At 35.5% G+C, this 20271-nt stretch overlaps 1 protein-coding gene across 1 annotated transcript in view; it reads right to left on the bottom strand.

Annotated features, from left to right (window-relative positions):
- Nucleotides 1–20271, bottom strand: part of TMF1 (TATA element modulatory factor 1) — a 35405-nt gene that overhangs the window by 14157 nt on the left and 977 nt on the right. Inside the window, exons 2-8 of the mRNA XM_015072442.3 lie at nucleotides 16123–17318; nucleotides 14262–14365; nucleotides 13535–13661; nucleotides 10606–10711; nucleotides 1727–1869; nucleotides 1322–1488; nucleotides 874–1030 (exon numbers count right to left, since the gene is read on the bottom strand). Of these exons, the coding sequence (XP_014927928.3) occupies nucleotides 874–1030; nucleotides 1322–1488; nucleotides 1727–1869; nucleotides 10606–10711; nucleotides 13535–13661; nucleotides 14262–14365; nucleotides 16123–17318 (2000 nt within the window). The remainder of the gene's footprint in view (nucleotides 1–873; nucleotides 1031–1321; nucleotides 1489–1726; nucleotides 1870–10605; nucleotides 10712–13534; nucleotides 13662–14261; nucleotides 14366–16122; nucleotides 17319–20271) is intronic.

The following is a 20271-nucleotide window of genomic DNA, read 5'->3' as shown; positions in this document are numbered from 1 at the left end:
CCACGAACTGCAAGATCATGACCTGCGCCGAAGTCAGACGCTTAACCGAATGAGCCACCCAGGTGCCCTATGTCTAAGAGAATTTAAAATAAATGTTTACACAAAAATGTGTACATGAATGTGTATAGTAGTATTATTTGTAATAACCAAAAGTGACAATAACCCAAGTATCCATCAACTGATGATTTTGTAAGACAAAGCCTGACAAATTTTGGTTTTCCTCCCTTATCTGAACTGTATGGACTCCCCCAGTTGTTATGAATAAGCTCAGGAGTTATATGGATTCTCCTAAAATTATACACAATGTCTAGTATTTATCTGCATAGGTGCAGTAACACAGTCTGCCTTTCACAATATTCTGTAGTAAGTCTGAAATTCACCAAAAATAAGCAGTACTAGAATAACGTAGGTATCACTTTAACAATGGTTTAAAAAAACACACAATGTTAAAAAAAAAAATTAAAAAAAAAAAAGGGGGGGGCGCCTGGGTGGCTCAGTCGGTTAAGCGGCCGACTTCGGCTCAGGTCATGATCTCACAGTCCGTGGGTTCAAGCCCCACGTCCGGCTCTGTGCTGACAGCTCAGAGCCTGGAGCCTGTTTCAGATTCTATGTCTCCCTCTTTCTCTGACCCTCCCCTGTTCATGCTCTCTGTCTCAAAAATAAATAAATGTTAAAAAAAAATTAAAAAAAAAAACAAAAAACACAAGACTGGCACAATACAGTAGTCTTAGAAAAAAGTGTCCAACAAGATTAGAAACAAAATATAACACCTGTACCACTACATAAAGTTTGACTCAAACCAGCTAACGTATTCTTTAATTTGTAAAAGCACAAAGTTTTTAAAGACTAATTTAATTATTATCTCTTGCTTACTTGAATCGCTAACGTTTCTTGCTGCTGACGGGCTTCTTCTTGGGCCTTCTCTAGTGCTGCAGAAAGTTCTTCTTTGGCTTTCATTTCACGACTCAGAGCAGCTTCCTGTGCCTCGCTATCTTTTGCAGCATTGGCTTTGTGGAGATCAGTAAGTTCTCTTAAAAAATTGGATTGATAATTTTTATTTAAAATAGTTAATTACATGATCAAGTTAAGGAAGTTTGCATATAGATTTCCCTAGGAGCTACACAATAAGGGAGAGTTCACCCCATAATAAACACTGACCACAGTAAGGACTCTCTGTTGAACTTGCTCTGACCAACTACAAGTCCATATATAGCCAAGTTTATAAATATTGTTAGTGATCAAATAACAGAAGAAGTATTTCTTCAACATCCTGTTCTGATAATTGATTTTAAATGAGTTGTATATTTGTTCATTTTCTTACTTGTATGCACTATCCAGAGCAGCTTGAATACTTCGGTTCTTTTCTTCAAGTTCATCCATGTCTACCTGAAGTCGGCCAAGATCCTTCTCTTGGCGTTCTACCACAGAATTTAGTCTTTTAATGTTTTCTCTATGTTGTTTCTCAACCTCTTCTTTGCCATCAAGGACCTATAAAACAGACAAAAGTATTTTTCAATTAATAACACCATGGTAAATAATTGTATTCCAGGAATCTTGAGTGTTACAGTAATGAAGAAAAATCTTAACTATCATCTATTAAATTGCTTGACAAATTCTTCCCATGATATATCCCAATAAATTATTCTAAATGTTTTATAAACCATGGCTAATTGTTCATATAGGAAGTAATAACAATATATATATTTAGATAATAGTTAATATTCACCTGTTTTAAATGTTGCAACTCTTCTTCTAGCTCTTTAACTTTTTTGTTCAGTTTTGCAATAATATTTTCATTTTCTTTGTCTTTAGCTCTTAATTTCTTAATAATGTTAGAATTATGCAGCTGCTGTTTTGAAAGTTTTTCTCCTAGCAATGGCAAAAAAAAAAAAAATTTTCAAATAATGATTCCTTAAGAATCTGGATAGTGTATTGGATCTAACCAGTGACATAAAATGATAGAGTATTTTTAAAATCACAATATTATAACCATGAACATTAAATTGATTGGGACAACCATCAATAAATGCTAAAATTACTAGATGGAAGGGTGATAGGTAACAGAATATTCTTAGCCTTAAGAAATCATTCCCACAGGCAAACCATAAAAGACTCTTACATAACAGAGAACAAACTGAGGGTTGCTAGCAGGGAGGTAAATGGGGGGAAGGGCTAAATGGGTGATGGGCATTAAGGACGGCACTTGTTGGGATGAGCACTGGGTGTTATATGTAAGTAATGAATCACTGGGTTCTACTCCTGAAACCAATACTACAATGTATGTTAACTAACTTGAATTTAAATACATAATTTTTTTAAAATTCATTCCCACATATTGCTTACGAATTACAAATGGAAAAATCTACTTGTAATACAATGGAGAAATCTGGCTATTACCATCTTAATCATTTAGTTAGTCACCAGTGATCTTTCTTACCAGAAATTTTATCTGAATCTAATCATGAGAAGGACAAATTCCTGAACATGGGGCATACTATAGGAAAACTGGCCTGGATTCTACGAAGTCTTTAAAGTCATGAAGAGAGACCTATCGCTAGACTGATGAAAGACCAAAAAGACATAATGGCCAAATGCAATACACAAACTTTGACTGGATCTTGGGGCAGGACAAATATCAGGTATAAAAGTCCTTTTTAGAGACAATGGGATGATGAAATATATGTTGGAGTATACTTCTGAATAAATACTGATTTTCTTAGGTATGGTTATGATGATGTGCTTGTGAAGCAAAATGTACTTGCTACTGGGAAATGGAGCCTCATAAATTTAGGAGCGGACTACATATTCAATGCAATATCTAACAAAAGTCCAATGGCAAACTTCACAAAGTTTTTTAAAAATCCTAAAATTCATATGGAACCACAGAAGACCTCAAATAGCCAAAGGAATCCTGAGCAAGAACAAAGCTGAAAGTATCATATTTCCTCATTTTAAGACATGATACAAAGCTAGAGTTATCAAAACAGTATGGTACTAGCATAAAAACAGTAGACCAGGGGCGCCTGGGTGGCTCGGTCGGTTAAGCATCCGACTTCGGCTCAGGTCATGATCTCACGGTCTGTGAGTTCGAGCCCTGCATCGGTCTCTGTGCTGACAGCTCAGAGCCTGGAGCCCGTTTTGGATTCTGTGTCTCCCTCTCTCTCTCTGCCCCTCCCCTGTTCATGCTCTCTGTCTCAAAAATAAATAAACGTTAAAAGAAAAAAAAAACAAAAACATAGTAGACCAGCAGAGCAAAACAGCCTAGAAAATCCACACAGAATTCAGAAATACATTTACAGCCAAGTGATCTTCAAAAAAGAGACCAAGAACACACTATGGGGAAAGGGAAGTCTCATCAATAAATTATACCAGGAAAACTGAATAATCATAGGCAGAATGAAATAGGACCACACACCAAATACAAAAGTCAACTCAAAATAAACACTTAATATACCTGAAAGTGTAAAATTACTAGGAAAAAAAAAATAGGGAAAAAAAAACTTCTGACATTGGTATTGGCAATGATTTTTTGGGTATGGATTCCAAAAGCATAGACTACAAAAGCAAAAATAGACAACTGGGATTACATCAAACTAAAAACTACTGCATAGCAAAGGAAACAAATCAACAGACTGAAGAGATAATCTACAGAATGGAGGAAAATATTTGCAAGCCATATATTTGATAAGGGATTAATATCCAAAATAAAGAATTCCAATAACTCAACAGCAAAAAACAAGCCAATTAAGAAATGGGTAAAAGATGTGAGGGGCTCCCGGGTGGCTCAGTTGGTTAAGTGTCTACCTTCAGCTCAGGTCATGATCTCATGGTTGGTGAGTTCGAGCCCCACTTTGGGTCTGTGCTGACAGCTCAGAGCCTGGAGCATGCTTTGGATTCTGTGTCTCCTTCTCTCTCTCTGCCCCTCCCCCACTCACTCTCTGTCTCTCACAAATGAATAAACATTAAAAAAAATTTTCTTTTTAAAAAAAAAGATGTGAATAGACTTTCTCAAAAGAAGACAAAGAATGGCCAATAAGTATACAAAAAGGTACTCAATATCACTAATCATCAGAAAAATGCGTATCAAAACTATATGAGATATCACCTCACAACTGTCAGGATACCTATTATCAACAAGCAAAAGATAAGATTTGGCAAGGATGTAGTGAAAAGGGAACCTTGGTATATACTATTGGCAGAAGTGTAAACTGGTACAGCCATTATGGAAAACAGCATGGAGATTCCCAAAAAATTAAAAATAGAACTACTATATGATCCAACAGTCCCACTTCTAGGTATACATCCAAAGGAAATAAAATCAGTACCTCAGAGACATGTGCATTTCCACGTGTACTGCAGCATTATTCACAAAAGTCAAGTTATGCAAATAACCTAAGTGTCCATCAATGGATAAATGGAGAAAGAAAATGTGGTGTGCACAGAAATGCAAAGAATTTTAAGAGAATACTATGATGATTATATATGTGAACTGGACAACCTAGAAAAAAAAATGGATAAATTCCTAGAAACAATCTCCCAGAACTAAATCAGAAAGAACAAGAAAATTTGAACAGATCGATTACTAGTAACAAAATTGAATCAGTAATCAAGACTCCTCATCTCAAACAAAAGCCCAGGACCAGATGGCTTCACAGGTGAATTCTACCATTTAAAGAAGAGTTAATACCTATTCTTCTCAAACTGGTCCACAAATAGAAAAAAACTTTTTCAAATTTATCCTATAAGACTCGTATTGCCCTGACACCAAAACCAAAGACCCTTAAAAAAAGAAAGACAATGAGAGGCCAATATCCCTGGTAAACACAGGTGTAAAAATATTCAACAAAATATTAGCAAACTGAATTCAACAATACATTAAAAGGATCATTCACCACGATCAAGTGAGATTTATTCCAAGGACACAAACGTGGTTCAATATTTGCAAATCAATCAACATGAAATATCACATTAATAAAAGGATAAAAACCATAAGTCAACTCAATAGAAGCAGAAAAAGCATTTTTATATAAAATACTGTATCTGGGCATGATAAAAATTTCAAAGTGGGCTAGAAGGGAACATAACATAATAAAGGCAACACAGAAAAAATTCTTAGCTTAACATCATATTTGATGGTAAAATACTGCAAGCTTTTCGTCTAAGACCAGGAAGAAGACAAAGATGTGCACTCTAACCTCTTTAATATAATATTGTAGTGAAGACCAACTACAGCAAATGGACAAGAAAAATAAATAAAAGGCACCCAAAGTAGTAAGGAAGAAGTAAAATTGTCACTATTTAGAGATGATATAATACCATAGCTAGAAAAGCCTGAAGACTCCATCCAAAGAACTATTAGAATAAGTGAATTCAGTAAAATTGCAGGATACAAAATATACAGAAATCTGTTGCATTTCCATATGCTAATAATAAAATAGTAGGAAGTACAATTAAGAAATAATCCCATTTACAAGTGCACCAATAAAATAAATAAAATAAAATACTTAGGAATAAATTTAACCAAGAAAATCAAAGACCTATACTCTGATACTAATGAAAAAAATTGAAAACAACACAAATGGAGAGATATACCATGCTCATGAACTGGAAGAATTAATATTGTTAAAATGTCCATACTACCCAAAGCAATCTACAGATTCAATGCAATCCCTATCAAAATACCAAGAGCATTTTTCACACAACTAGAAACAGTAAGCCTAAAATTTTCATGGAAACACAAAGACCCCAAATAGCCAAAGCAATCTTGAGAAAGAAAAACAAAGCTTGAAGGTATCATAATCCTAGATTACAGCTACAGTAATCAAAATAGTAGGATACTGGCACAAAAACAGACACATAGATCGATAAAACAGGATAGAGCGCCCAGAAATAAACCCATACTTATACGGTCAAATAACTGATGACAAAGGAGGCAAGAATATATAATGGGGAAAAGATATTCTTTTCGTTAAGTGGTGTTGGGAAAACTGGACAGCTACATGAACAAGAATGAAACCGGACCACTTTCTTACACCATACACAAAAATAAATTCAAAATGGATTAAAGACCAAAATGTGAGATGTGAAATTATAAAACTCTTAAAAGAAAACATAGGCAGCAGGGCCCCTGGGTGGCTCAGTTGGTTAAGCATCCGACTTCAGTTAAACATCCGACTTCAGCTCAAGTCATGATCTCATGGTTCATGGGTTCGAGTCCCACATTGGGTTCTGTGCTGACAGCTCAGAGACTGGAGCCTGCTTCGGATTCTGTGTCTCCTGCTCTCTCTGCCCCTCCCCCGCACGCACACACACACTCCCTACTCTCTCTCTCTCAAAAATAAACAAACATTAAAAAAAAATTTTTTTTAAGAAAGAAAACACAGGCAGTAATCCCCTGAACATCAGCCTTAGAATATATTTATGAATATGTCTCCTCAGGCAAGAAAAACAAAAGCAAAAATAAACTATTGGGACTACAACAAAATAAAAACCTTTTGTACAGCAAAGGAAACCATCAACAAAACAAGAAGACAGTCTACTGAATTGAAGACATATTTTAATGACATAGCCAATAAGAGGTGAATGTCCAAAATATATAAAGAACTCATACAATTCAACCCTTCCCCCAAAAGCAATCTGATTAAAAAAATGGAAAAAAGACATGAATAAACATTTTTCCAAAGAAGACATATAGAGGGCCAACCAAAACGTAAAAAGGTCACTAACCATCACTAATCATCATTACTAATCATCAGGGAAATGCAAATGAAAACCACCTTGGGATATTACCTCACACGTCAGAATGGCTATTATCAAAAAGACAAGAAATTTTAAGTATTAAAAACTCCAGTAACATGGACCTTCTCCAAAAATTTAAAAGCAGAAATACGATGTGTTCCAGCAATCCCCCTACAAGGTATCTACCCAAAGAAAAAGAAAACACTAATTCCAAGAAATATAACGCTCTATGTATATTGCAGCATTATTTACAACAGCCAAGATATGGAAACAATCTAAGCATACAATGATAAATGGACAAAGCAAATACGGTGTGTGTGTATATACACACATACATACAATGGAATACTACTCAGCCATAATAAAGAATGAGATCTTGCCGTTTGTGACAACATAGATGGACCTAGAAGGTATTATGCTAAGTGAAATAAATCAGAAAAATAAAGGGATATACCATATGATTTCACTAATATGTGGAATCTAAAACACAAAACAAACAAGAAAATAAAAACACACTCTTAAATACAGAAAGAAAATGGTGGTTGCCAAAGATGACATGGGGAGAGTGTGAGGGGTGAAATAGGTGAAGAGGATTAAAAGGTGTAAATTTCCAGTTATAAAATAAGTCACAGGGATAAAAATTACAATATAGTATATATAGTCAATAATATAGTAATAATGTTGTATGGTGACTGTATTCATGGTGAGCACTGAATAATATACAGAATTTTTGAATCACTACGCAGCTTGTACCCCTGGAATATAACACTGTATGCAATTATACTTCAATAAAAAATATTGTATATACAAATGTGTAATTTATTTTTGCTATCTAAAATTGTGAATATTTTCCCAATTCATTAAAAATTCTAAAAAAGAAGGGGTGTCTGGATGGCTCAGTTGGTTAAGCATCCAACTTCAGCTCTGGTCATGATCTCATGGTTTGTGGGCTCAAGCCCCACATCGGGTTCTATGCTGACAGCTCAGAGCCTGGAGCCTGCTTTAGATTCTGTGTCTCCCTCTCTCTCTGCTCCTCCCCCACTGTACTCTGTCTCTCTCTCAAAAATAAATAAACATTACAAAAATTTAAAAATTTTTAAAGAAGAAAACAGTAGCATGCTATATATTATTTAGCCTTGAAAAAGGAAATCCTGCCATTTGTAAGAACACGGATGAACCTGGAGGCTGAAATAAGTCAGATTCAGATACTACATACATGATCTCACTCTGATGTGGAATATAAAAAAGTTGAATTTATAGAAGTACAGAGCACAATGCTAGTTACCAGGGGAAATATGGAGATAAAGGGGACCAAGTTTCAGTTACAGAGGTAAGTTCTTCAGACATAATGTAAAAAATGTAAAAAAAAAAGAAAAAAGTTAAGTACATGAAGTGATTGATATGTTAATTAGCTTGACTGTGGGAAACATTTCACAATATATATGTTATCCAAAAAACCACATTGTGCACCTTAAATACATACAATTTTTATTAGCCAATTATACCTCAATAAAACTGAGGAAAAAAAGAATTTATGAGTGGACTCATATCTGTCACCTACATTCAAATGCTTTGGCAAAAGGGAAGTATATGTGTGTGCAGAAAGCTATGAATCAGGTGTGCCTAGATGTTAATAAATGACGAAGTGAAGTAATAATGTAATCTGCTATTTACTGTAGTGTGCTTTCAGCTTTGAGTCTTTCAGCTTTTTAGCTGTGAATTTAAAAATACTTCTGGAAGATACAGAAGCAGTGAATAAATGATCCCATATGAAATCATTCTATTTTCAGTATAAAGAATTTCATTAAGCAAAAGAAAACATCAACCCACCCCCTCAATAATAAAACCCAAACAGTGACATCTGATAGAAATATTTTTATTTTTTTATTTTTTTTGATTGAGAGAGAAAACAAGCAGGGGAGGGTGTGGAAGAAAGAATCTTAAGCAGGCTCCATGATCAACATAGAGCCCGACGCAGGACTCAATCCCACAACCCTAAGATCATGACCTGAGCTGAAATCAAGAGTCAGACACTCAACCAACTGAGCCACCCAAATGCCCCTTGATATAAATATTTAAGATAATTTTTTAAAATTATGAAACCATGCACACAGCCTTTCCCTCAATCTCTAGTGCTGTAATAAAGGCAGTTCATGACCTCAAGATGATTTGACATAATGATTATGTGATTTATCAATTCTCCATTTTCTATTGTAGTGCTTAGACTGTGTTTTACAATTATCTGAGTACTTCTATTTCCTTTTCACTGAACTGTAAGCTCCTAAAGGATAGGGAGCATGTCAAATGTATTACTATACTAAATATAGTATCTGACACACTGTTAAATATTAGCTGAATAAATGAAAAATAGAAACTGGATAAAACTAATTTTTTGAAATGAAGTGACTGTTCCATGTTGTTTATAAGCCCTCTGGAAATCCTCTTAAGTTCAATGATTTAAGTACAGAAATGTTCATCCCACCATTTACAATATTAACATTTTAGAAATAAATGCACAATATGAGGAAAACAGTAAAATAAGTAGTGGTATATATAGCCATATAATGGACTTTAAACTTTTTTTTTTTTTTTAATTTATTTGAGGGAGAGAAAGGGGCAGAGAGAGGAGAGAAAGAATCCCAAGCAGGATTTGCACTATCAGTGTGGAACCGGATACAAGGCTCAAATTCACAAACTATGAGATCATGACCTGAGCCAAAGTGAAGAGTTGGATGCTTAACCAACTGAACCACCCAGGTGCCCCTATAAGGGACTTTAATACGGCCATTAATAATGCTAGCAAAATTATTTAGTAGCAAGGGAATTGTAAAAGAAGGAAAATTACAAATAAAGTATGTGACCTTAATTATGCTTAACAATGTATTAAAAATGCACTAAAAAAGGACTAGAAGAAATTAACAGTTTCTTGTAAAAGTCGACTAGGATGTATTTTTTCTTCCTACACCTACCAAAACTTCAAAAATTTCTGCAAGTAGCAAGTCTAATTTTACAACTAGAAAAATTTTAATTAAGAGGAGAAGAGGGGTGCCTGGGTGGCTCTGTAGGTTGAGTCTACAACTCTTGGTTTAGGCTCAGGTCATGATCTTGCAGCTTCGTGGGATGGAGGCACGCATGGGACTCTGTGCTGGCAGCATGGAGCCTACTTGGGTTTTGCTTGCACACACGCTCTCTCTCTCTGCCCCTCCCCCACTTGCACTGTCTCTCTCTCTCTCTCTCTCTCTCTCAAAAATAAAATACAAATATATAAATTAAAGAGGAAAAAAATTCATTTAATCCCCTTTTCAAAAACTATCTCTTTCCTATGAAATTACAGAAAGAAATTAGTCCAGTGTCAATTTGTAATAACTTATCTAATGAAAAATATTTATTTCTATAAGCCTGCTAATAAGTTTTTTCATAGAGTACTTAATAACTGAAAAATTAAAATAAGAACATAATGAAAAATTCACTATCAAATGCCCAAATAATATGATGATACCAGAGAGTACCCAAGCTAGAGATTGAGATACTATATAAACTCCAAAATAATAACCTCAAATATCTTGGTTTAAATGACAGGCTGTAAAATCTGTTGAAAACTTTTTTATGGAAGCACAAACATTTATTTTTCAGCAAGTTATTTTAGCAAGTACGTGTATGTAGTATAAAAGGTTACATGCAAATGTCTCTGCCTCTATACATATTACTCCCCAGTTTTCCATAAATTATCACCTACCATTTCTGAGGTTTAAGCACAAAGCCTTCTTGCTTCCAGTATTTTTTACTGGGAAGCAGCAGCTAATCATGTGGCAAGCATTTTTCCTGTGTTGACAGTATTTTTCATAATCAACTAAATATTTTACATACCTTCTTCCATTAACCCTCGGATCTGCTCATCTTTCTCTTTCAAAAGTTCTGAAGTTTCACTACTATTTAATCTAGTAGCAAGTTCTTCTTTTATACTTTTGATTTCCTAATTAAAAAAAAAAAGGAATGTGAATACCATAATGAATTACTTTCATTCTGGGATTTTTCAATTTTTTCCATATACAAAGTCAATAATCAAATTCTCAATAAAGATCCTTAAGTTGTATTGTTAACCCGTGTTTACTACCTCAGTTAATTAAGTAAACAGCTATGAAACAACATAAAAAACCTGAATTCAGAAATAAAGAGGTTTCAATATGGTAATACAAGTGAGAATAAGTTAACTTTCAATACCTTTCTTTCTTATCTCTATACACATTTTCTTCAGATCAAGTATTTTATTTGGAACATTTCAAACAATACATGTCTCCATTTTTCATTTTATTTCCATTCCTCATCTAAAACTTGCTGCACTTGCTAGTGCATTGTGAAATGAATAAAAGCATGATTATATAAGGTTCAATCTACTTTAATAAAGCAGAGATTCAGCAGAAATATGTCAAGACAGTTATCCTTTAAAACCACAATGGAGAAGTATGGTGATGTGAAAAGTGCTCTAGGATTTAAAATTTGGTTTTAAGCAATGATCTGAAACAAGAGCTAAAAACAACTAACATTAGGTATTTAAACTATGCTTTGTATCCATTATAATTTTATTTTCACAACAATCCTATGAAGGAGGTACTTTATTTAACTACACAATTAAAGACTGAATAAACTTTGAAGGTCAGAGACCTACTAAGTGATGGAGTTTAACTTGAAAACCAGGTTTATGAGTACCCAAAGCCCATACACTGAGCCATCCACAACATTACTCCGCATCTTCCAACTGTCAAAACTTGATTCATCCATCAAGGCCCAATAAGACCATCCTGCCTTCCATGAAACTTTCCTCAATTCCCCTGGTCAGAATTCATCCTCTATGATACCATTCCAAACTGCTTATTCGTCTTGATCTGTAATTTACTTCATTCTGCCTTGTACTATATAGGTGTTGACATTATCTATCTTCCATCACTAGAAAAGCAAACTCTTAAGGTTAATCCAATTTGCTTTGAATTTCCTGTGGATCCCAACTTCATATGTACTAGTACACATAAAAAAACTTAGGGTCCAAGCTTTTTCCACCTATAGTTAATAATTTGGGTCTATTTTAGATCTATAATTCAAATTACATTACAGAAAATAAACATTACATTACTTAATCTAATTTCTCAATTAAACTTGTCCAGATGGAATATAGTAGGGACAAGAAGAGGTAAATTGGTTAGGTAGTCTGAGGTTATTGTTAGTGTCTGAAATGCGCTAGCTAATTAAAGCAAACAAGCAAAGGAAGTATATGACTTATTTCTCCTCTTTAACAGTATACCAAAAAATAAAGATTAACATTAACACTGGTCAAGAAGACCAACCTAACTGAGAAGGGCAAATGCTGAGAGACATTATTAATAATAGTTTAGATAGAATTACTAACCTTAGTTGGTTACCAATTTCTAAAATACCCAATTGCTACAAATTATAAGAATTAGAACAATGGTTCCCAACCAGGAGTGATCTTGCTCCCAAAGGGACATTTGGCAATGTCTGCCAACATTTTTAATTATCACAACTCGAGGAATGGGGTGGTGGATGCAGAGTGGGAGATAGGGAGATAACGCTGACAGTGGTGACTTGTAGGTAGGGGCCCAGATAGTGGTAAACATCTCACAATGCAGAGTACAATCCCATACAACATAAAATTATGCAGCCCAAAATGTGAAACGTGCTAAGAAATCCTATATTAGAATAAATCAGTGTTATGTCTCACAAGACTTGCTAACCATTACAATATTTTATTTTACTTAAATGTTTGTTTATTTTGAGAGAGACAGAGCAAGCAGGGGAGGAGGAGAGAGATAGGGAGAAAGAGAATCTCAAGCAGGCCTCACACCATCAGTGTGGAGAAGGATGAGGGGCTTGAACTCACAATCCTGTGAGATCATGACCTGAGCCAAAACCAGGAGTCAGGCGTTTAACCAACTGAGCCGCTCAAGTGACCCTACAATTTTTTATTTTAAAATCACTCTGACTTGAAAAGGTACATATAGTATGTTTGAAGTGGCTGGAAAGTAACAAATGAAGGTAATAATACTTCAAAAAAAATGTATACAGTGTCATTTAGATTTTTTTAAAGTTTATTTTATTTATTTATTTAGTATGAGTGGAAGAGGTGGAGGGAGAGAGAGGGGGAGAGAATCCCAAGCTCAGCATAGAGCCTCACGTGGGGCTGGAACTCACAAACCATGCAATCATGACCTGAACAGAAACCAAGAGTCAGAGGCTTAAGCCACCCAGGCGCCCCAAGTGCCATTTAGATTTAATTGTTATTTATTTTGACAAAATTTTCATTTATGAAATTACTCTAATGATCCTTGCTATGTATCTTACAAGGACTTATAGATAAATTATACAAATATATGCTTAGTTTTTTTTTAAAGTTTCAAAAATCGAAGTCTAAAGGTATTAAATAAAAGTCTATAATTTAAGTGTTAATATACTATATGGTATCCTTTTTATTTTTGAGAAAGAGAGAAAGAGTTGTTTGAGAGAGCACACAAGTGGGGGAGAGGGGCAGAGGGAGAGAATCTTAAGCAGGCTCCACGCCCAGCACAGGGCCCCCACGTGGGGCTCCATCTGATGACCCTGAGATCATGACCTGAGCTGAAATCAAGAGTCAGAAGTTCAACCAACTGAGCCACCCAGGCGCCCCTACTGTATGGTATCCTTTAATGTTACTTCTCTTTTTTTCCATACCAAAATATTATGAATACATTCCTCAAAATCTATGTCTGTATAGAACTTAAGTAATATTATTTTTAATTTCCATTACCTTTTTAGCAGCATCTCTCTCTTTACAGGCTAGCTGAACTTTCTTTTCTGCTTCTGCAATTCTTTGAGTAAATTCATCTTTCAAGGAAGAAATGCTGCTGCTTTCTTCTTTCACTCTAAACATTTCACTAAATTAAAAATAATAGAGGTACTTATTTACATGTTCCTAGGGTAACAAGAGGAGTTCAGCTTGCAAAAGGAAAATAACATTGTCTTCAACACATAACTCACTAAAATTGGTTAGTTTTATGCCTGTTAACATTTAAAAGAAAAATTACAGGCTTAATTTATTTTAAAACACCTAAATGACAACCAATTAGAAATCGAAAATGTCACCCCTATTTGATGTATAAAAATAACAGTAAAATTTTTAAATTTTGAATCTGTGTTACATTTTACGAATCACCTCCTTAAAGGAAACAAATATTGTCGGGGTTTTTTTTTGATATCATAGTTTTCTTTAAATATATGTTTTAAATATCTAATACTAAAAGGGAAAAGGTTTTTTGTTTTGTTTTTGCAAAACAACTCTCTTCAAATGCCAAAGGTAATATGGTACAGATAATTTGAGGAAAAAATCTCTACATTTATAACTGAAATGCTATTCCATTTTCAATTATTGTAAACAAGTTAAATTTTAGACATTTTAGTTGAAAAAAAAATTCTTAAATAATAACCATTTGCGCCTCTACAAAACATACAATTATTCACATTTGTAAAATACTTACTCTTTCAGATTATCATAGGCTTCTTCTAGAAGTGCTTTTTCTTTACTAAGAGATAATAACTGAGCCTCCCTTTTATCCAGTTTCTCATTCAGAAATTCGACTCTCTGAATAAGAAGAATACACAAAGTCAAACATTTAACTGAAAAGACCATTTTTACATGCAGGTGATGAACTGTAAAGGTAATTTAATCAATATAGTAACTAAAACAGCATTACCTCATAAAAAGACTTAGCAACAATGAGAACATAGTGGATTCAGAACAAGAACTCATACATAGCTGGTAGAAGAGTATAAATCAGTACAACCACAGAGTTGGTGGGAGTATAAATTAGTAAGCCACTTTAATAACTAGTTGAAAATCTACACACCATTGAATGCAGAAAATTATTTTAGATATACTTTAGAGGAGAAAACTCCTGCATTACTATACAAGGATATTTACAGCAGTTTGTTATAGCAAAATCTAAAAAAAGGTGTGCATGTCCAACAAAAGCAGAATGGAGACAAAGAAAAAATTTAAAAAGGTCACAGGGGCTTCAAAGCCTTTAGTAATATCCTGTATCTTCGCTGGGTAATAGATACGCAAGTGTCCCTTTTTCCATATTATTCTTTAATCCAAATATGTAGCATGTAACTATTTTTAGTATGATACATTGCATTCAAAAAATAAAAACATTTAAAAAAAACTCATATGCATGTAACTTTAAAATCTCCAGGATGTATCAGTGTAAAGCTAAACAAAAAGGAATGATAACAGTATCTTACTCCTTAGGCCTTGCTGAAGCAGTGAAAAACTTGTGTATCGGGGGAGGAATGATGCTGTTTGCACTTAAAAAAAAAAAAAAGTCTTACCTGATTGAGGTTTAGATTAATTTAGATATCACTTACCTTCTGAAAGTAGCTCAAAAATATCTTACTGATACAAAACAGTGCTGATTTCAGCAATTCAAAGTGCTATTATAGCTATAGCATGGCATTTTTGTGTGTGTGAATAATATTAAACCTAGGTAACAGAATCTGGAACTTTTTTTTTTTTTTTTTACATTAAATAATTCAACACATGGCACTTACAGGACATTTCTTCAAGACATCCTATATCTCAGAGGAGTCTATTAAAGATGCCAAATCCAACTCAATTTCTATATCTAAAAATCATAGGAAAAATCAAAACCGTGACTTAATGTTAAAGAATTTACACCACTTTCCTTTTATATGTATTAGATAGAAGCAATTTGTCATTCCTAAGCAATGCCTTTGTTCCTTGGACATTTCCCATTCTTATTCATGTTAAGAGAGCTAGCAGGGAAACATCAAAATAACATAAAAGAGAAAACAAACAAGTAATTAATAACAACAGAAAGACATCAATAATTAAAGACTAAATTTTTCATTTAGGATTTGCTACAAATAATGTGAACATGCAAAACAAATTTTGATATAAAAAACCCATATAGTGTTTACATTCGTTTCAGCACCTTTACCTGCAAAGGCTTTGAGACGTATGTTACCATAAGCCAATCCTTTGCAAAAAGACAAATGAGCACAGCATACAAGAACTGTAAGGTGAAAGGACTCAAAAGTAACGACACGAGATAACCTTTTCATTCTTAGTTATGCTGAAATATCAACTTATGTTATCACAGATGTCTCAGAGGAATTTCAAGTAATTTAATATCAATAATTCAATTTTAAAATCCTTAATGCCACACCTAAAGGCCAAAATGCTTGCCTTTTTTAATCAGCACAAATCATTATGCAATATGGAATGTTAAAAATAAACAATGAAAATATAAATAAATAAACAATGATTTCATTTCTGAAAAGCATATCCAAAAATCCCCTTGCAGTTTCTAGATTTACCTTGCAAACATCTTCCTTCTCAGAATGTGCTTCTGGCTTACTTTCAGCAGTTTCGTGCGGCTCAGCCACTTTGTCTGAGACAGTATGTCCTTCACTTACTGGTGTAGAAGAAACCAAGATATCAGGCTGTTCACAATTAACAGGCGTTGCACTTCGTCCACTTTCTTCCATTTCCGTTTCTTCAGTGGGTATAATTAATGTTTCATTTACTTCTTCTTCAGATTTTCCTTCAACAGATTCAATTACTTTAGTCTTTGGAGTTGAAGGATTAACTATAATAGGTACTAAAGCATATCCCTTGCCTGACAGTTCATCATCTGAATTGATTTCACTTACACTACGACTATCTAACGACTGCACACTAAACGAGTCTATTCTTTCAAAAGCATCAGATGAACAGCAACTCTCAGTGAGTTTCTGGAAATCATCTAAACGATTATATTCAGGACAAGCAGATGCTGAGAGAAGCTGAAAAGATGTCTGCATCAAGTGAAGACCTGATTTTGAATCTGTAGTCTCTTGTCTCGAACTTGCTGAGCTCTCACTTATTACACTTTCATGATCTAAAACTTCAATGTCACTGGTGGTAGAAGTACCAGACGAGAAGGTACTAACTGGAGGAGAAGGTGTGTTACTCTGTCTGTCTTCATGTTTTTGTTCCTTAGGTTCCAAAGCCACGTCCTTTGTTTCTGCATTCGACATATTAGGTATGTTTTCCCTAGTTGTTTTCACATTAATTACATTTTCGGATACCTTCAAACGTACAGTTGATACCTTCGTATCAGATTCTTTATTAACAGTTTCTTCATGCTTGCCCTCAGTGTTTGGCGACGGAGTATCTACTGCCAGAGTTTCCCCTGATACACATGGAGTAGAGTCTTTCACTTTTGACTCAGTTGTTTCCAAGGTTCTTGACTGTCCAGTGGGCAAGGATTCCTGTAAAGTGCTTTTTACTTCTTCTTCTGGTCGTTGTGATTTAGCTGGTGGTTTTGATACCACTGGACTCTTCTGAATGGTCTGGACATCCGTTGGAGAGAGAAAGGCACTGAAGAAATTTTCAGATTCATCTACCACAGTTCTCCGAACTGGCTTTGTTATTGCTTTAGGAGAAGCTACAAGCTGACTCTGAGGTTCACTGTTTGATTTTAACCCCCAGGTTGAAGTATCCCATCCTCCACTGACAGGGGGATTTAGTCCTTTGACAAAAAAAAAAAAATATATATATATATATATATACACACACACACACACACACACACACACATATGTTACAAAAGAAAAAATATATTCATTTTATGTTAATATTACAATCGTTATAAGTCAATACATAGTTTAAAAACAGGAAACCTATAGAATACGACCTATAACTTGCACCTATTAGGCTACCTGCTTATTATATGATTAATTAGTTCACTGTAGAACTTTAGGCCTTAAAGAGGAAAACTGGTACGGATCTGTCCAAACTAGGAACCAGGAACAAAGGTAAGAGATCAAAATGGGCCTGGCCTACCAGAAGCAAATATGTTACTCCCTCCCACAACAAATTAAGAAAGTAATGGTATATGTTACATAACATGCTCAGTCTAAGATACACATCTCACAACAAGAGGCAGTACCCTCACTTACAGATCATGTGCAGTCATAGCAAACTAACCTGGCCTTCTGTTCAGTTTCTTATTAATTATTCTCGTCATAATATCAGTAATAAAACATAGTTACGAGCCGGAAAGAGGGTAACACTCAAAAACTGAACCCAGCATACTGGCAACAAATGTCCTTTTCCAAAGATCAAAGTAAACTGATGGGAACAGTAACTTCTAAAGGACACATTCATTTTCATGCACTTAATGACAAGTTCATTCTCCAAACCCACTCTATGAGAAAGTTTTGTTCCCTTCCTAAATTACAAATTATGTCAGCAATTAGAAGGTCATAGGAAATTCACGGGTGCCTGGCTGGCTCAGTCACTGGAGCATGTACCTCTTGGCCTCAAGGTTGTGGGTTCAAGCTCCATGTTGGGTAGAGATTACTTAAAAATAAAATCTAGGGGCACCTGGGTGGCTCATTCAGTTGAGCATCTGACTTTGGCTTGGGTCATGATCCAGCAGTATGTGAGTTCTAGCCCCACGTGGGGCTCTGTGCTGACAGCTCAGAACCTGGAGCCTCCTTCGCATTCTGTGTCTCCTCCTCTCTCTGCCCCTCCCATGCTCAAGCTCTGTCTCTGTCTCTCAATAATAAATAAACATTAAAAAAAAATTTTTTTAATAAAATAAAATATAAAATTTTTAAAAAGTGCTATGAATTTCAAAGATGGGCATTTTAAAAGAATTATTGTGTTTTTATACCGATGGTAGTTTACACTAGGCCTTTTTAAAAACACCAAGGAGAAAATAACTATTTTCTGGGTAAAAAAGGTAATTTAGTCACAGAAACACATGATACTAAAAAACCCAATGATAAACAAAAAAATGAGCTATTTGCTAAAATATTAAAGCATTTCTTTAAAAAAAAATTTCCTTTTCTAAACTCAAAAGTGGCTGAGCAGAACCATCACAAATTCTGCACAATTACGTAGATAGGGATGGGAGCACCTGGTTAGCTCAGTCAGTTAAGCCTCTGACTGTTCATCTCAGCTCAGGTCTTGATTTCAGGGTCTTGAGTTCAAGCGCAGTGTTGGGCTTCATGCCCAGGGTGAAGGCTACTTTAACAAAAGCAAACAAACAAACAAACAAACAAAGTTGGTGGGGCGAGAACAAGCACCTAAAAGCTCCTAAAAACTACCCAGCCCCCTACTGAAGTCTATTCTATAATATGACTTGAGAAGTATGTAGAACACTTCAGTTTGGGGGCACAGTTGTGTATCTATCGGTTCAGTATACAAAAACAATGAAAAAAGGAGAAAACCAGAAGAACAAATGAACAAGCAAGATTAAGTCCGCTAATTAGTTGAATTTAGTAGGTCTCCTTAATGAATGACAGAAGTCAAATGTCCCTCTAGAAGAAACTGAAGAATGTTTTACACAAATCCCAAGGTTATGTGATAACTCCCTCAACTGCTCCATTCTAAAGGCTGGTCACCTTCGAGGGAGGCAATGTAAAACAGAGGCAATCAATAAATACTCAGTAAGTAAATATTTCACTAATCTGTCTATTCTGGATAACCTATCTTAAAAAATTATATACATGACTCAAGCCCCAAACTTCAAAAAACGAGTATCCTTATGTTTAAAATTTATCTGCTGTCTCCTCTAGGTCTAGTAATTCAAAATGTGGGGTATCTAAGAAAAAGGAAGTTCAGCTACTCACACAAGGTCACCACAGCATCTTGTAAAAAGCACTAAGATCCTGACACACAGGCCTGGGCCAAAAATATCTGAAAATGAAGTACCTCAAACTTAGGTCCTTTTCAAAGATGTAAAATTTAAAACAAGAAACCAGACTGAAGTAGGCAAGAATAACGTCCTTCTTTTTTGCACATAAATTCAGAGCTCCCAAATAGACAAATTTTTACCCCTCGCACTAAAATGCTCAACTGTTTCCTTAGGCTTAGAGCCAAAGCAAGTAAAGATCCCTGAAAAGATCGGGCTCCAGGAAACCGAGAGAGAGACGCAGCTCTCTGAAAACACAACGTGATGCAACCCCAAACTCCTGGGCCGGGTTCCACGGGTGGTATCTTCAACATATTCCACCCCTCACCTGCGGGATGGCCCAGAGGAAGCTACCCGGCCTCGATTTCCCCTTCTGTAAAACGGCGACAACAAGAAACCTAACTCGAGGAGGTGTCTGGGAGATGAGAAAGCCGTAAAAAAGCACATTCCGCGCTGCCGAGCACGGAGCGCTCGTTAAGCGTTGGGCACGGTGCCTCCCGTCCCTGCTGATTTCCTTCACGTCGCGGCTCCCCAGTGCCCCGAGCGCGCAGCAATCCCAGTTTTCTGGACTGCTCGTGCTTGCAGCTAGCTACGTCGAGCGAGGGCGGAGAACAAGCCCAACAAATCGCCACCCGCGCCTCCGCGGCCGGCAGGACCCGCACCCGGGGCCCCGGGCACGGAAGAACCGGGGCTGGGATCTCCCTCCGGAAAACAACAGAGACCCACTTGGAGACAAACGAGCATTCGTGGACGGGCTAGGGAGAGAAAACTCGCTCAGAAC

The sequence above is a fragment of the Acinonyx jubatus genome, chromosome A2 (assembly GCF_027475565.1).
Source record: "Acinonyx jubatus isolate Ajub_Pintada_27869175 chromosome A2, VMU_Ajub_asm_v1.0, whole genome shotgun sequence".
In the NCBI taxonomy this organism is placed as follows: Eukaryota; Metazoa; Chordata; class Mammalia; order Carnivora; family Felidae; genus Acinonyx; species Acinonyx jubatus.
Note: the sequence above shows the minus strand (reverse complement) of the source record. Positions and strands in the feature narration are given on the sequence as shown.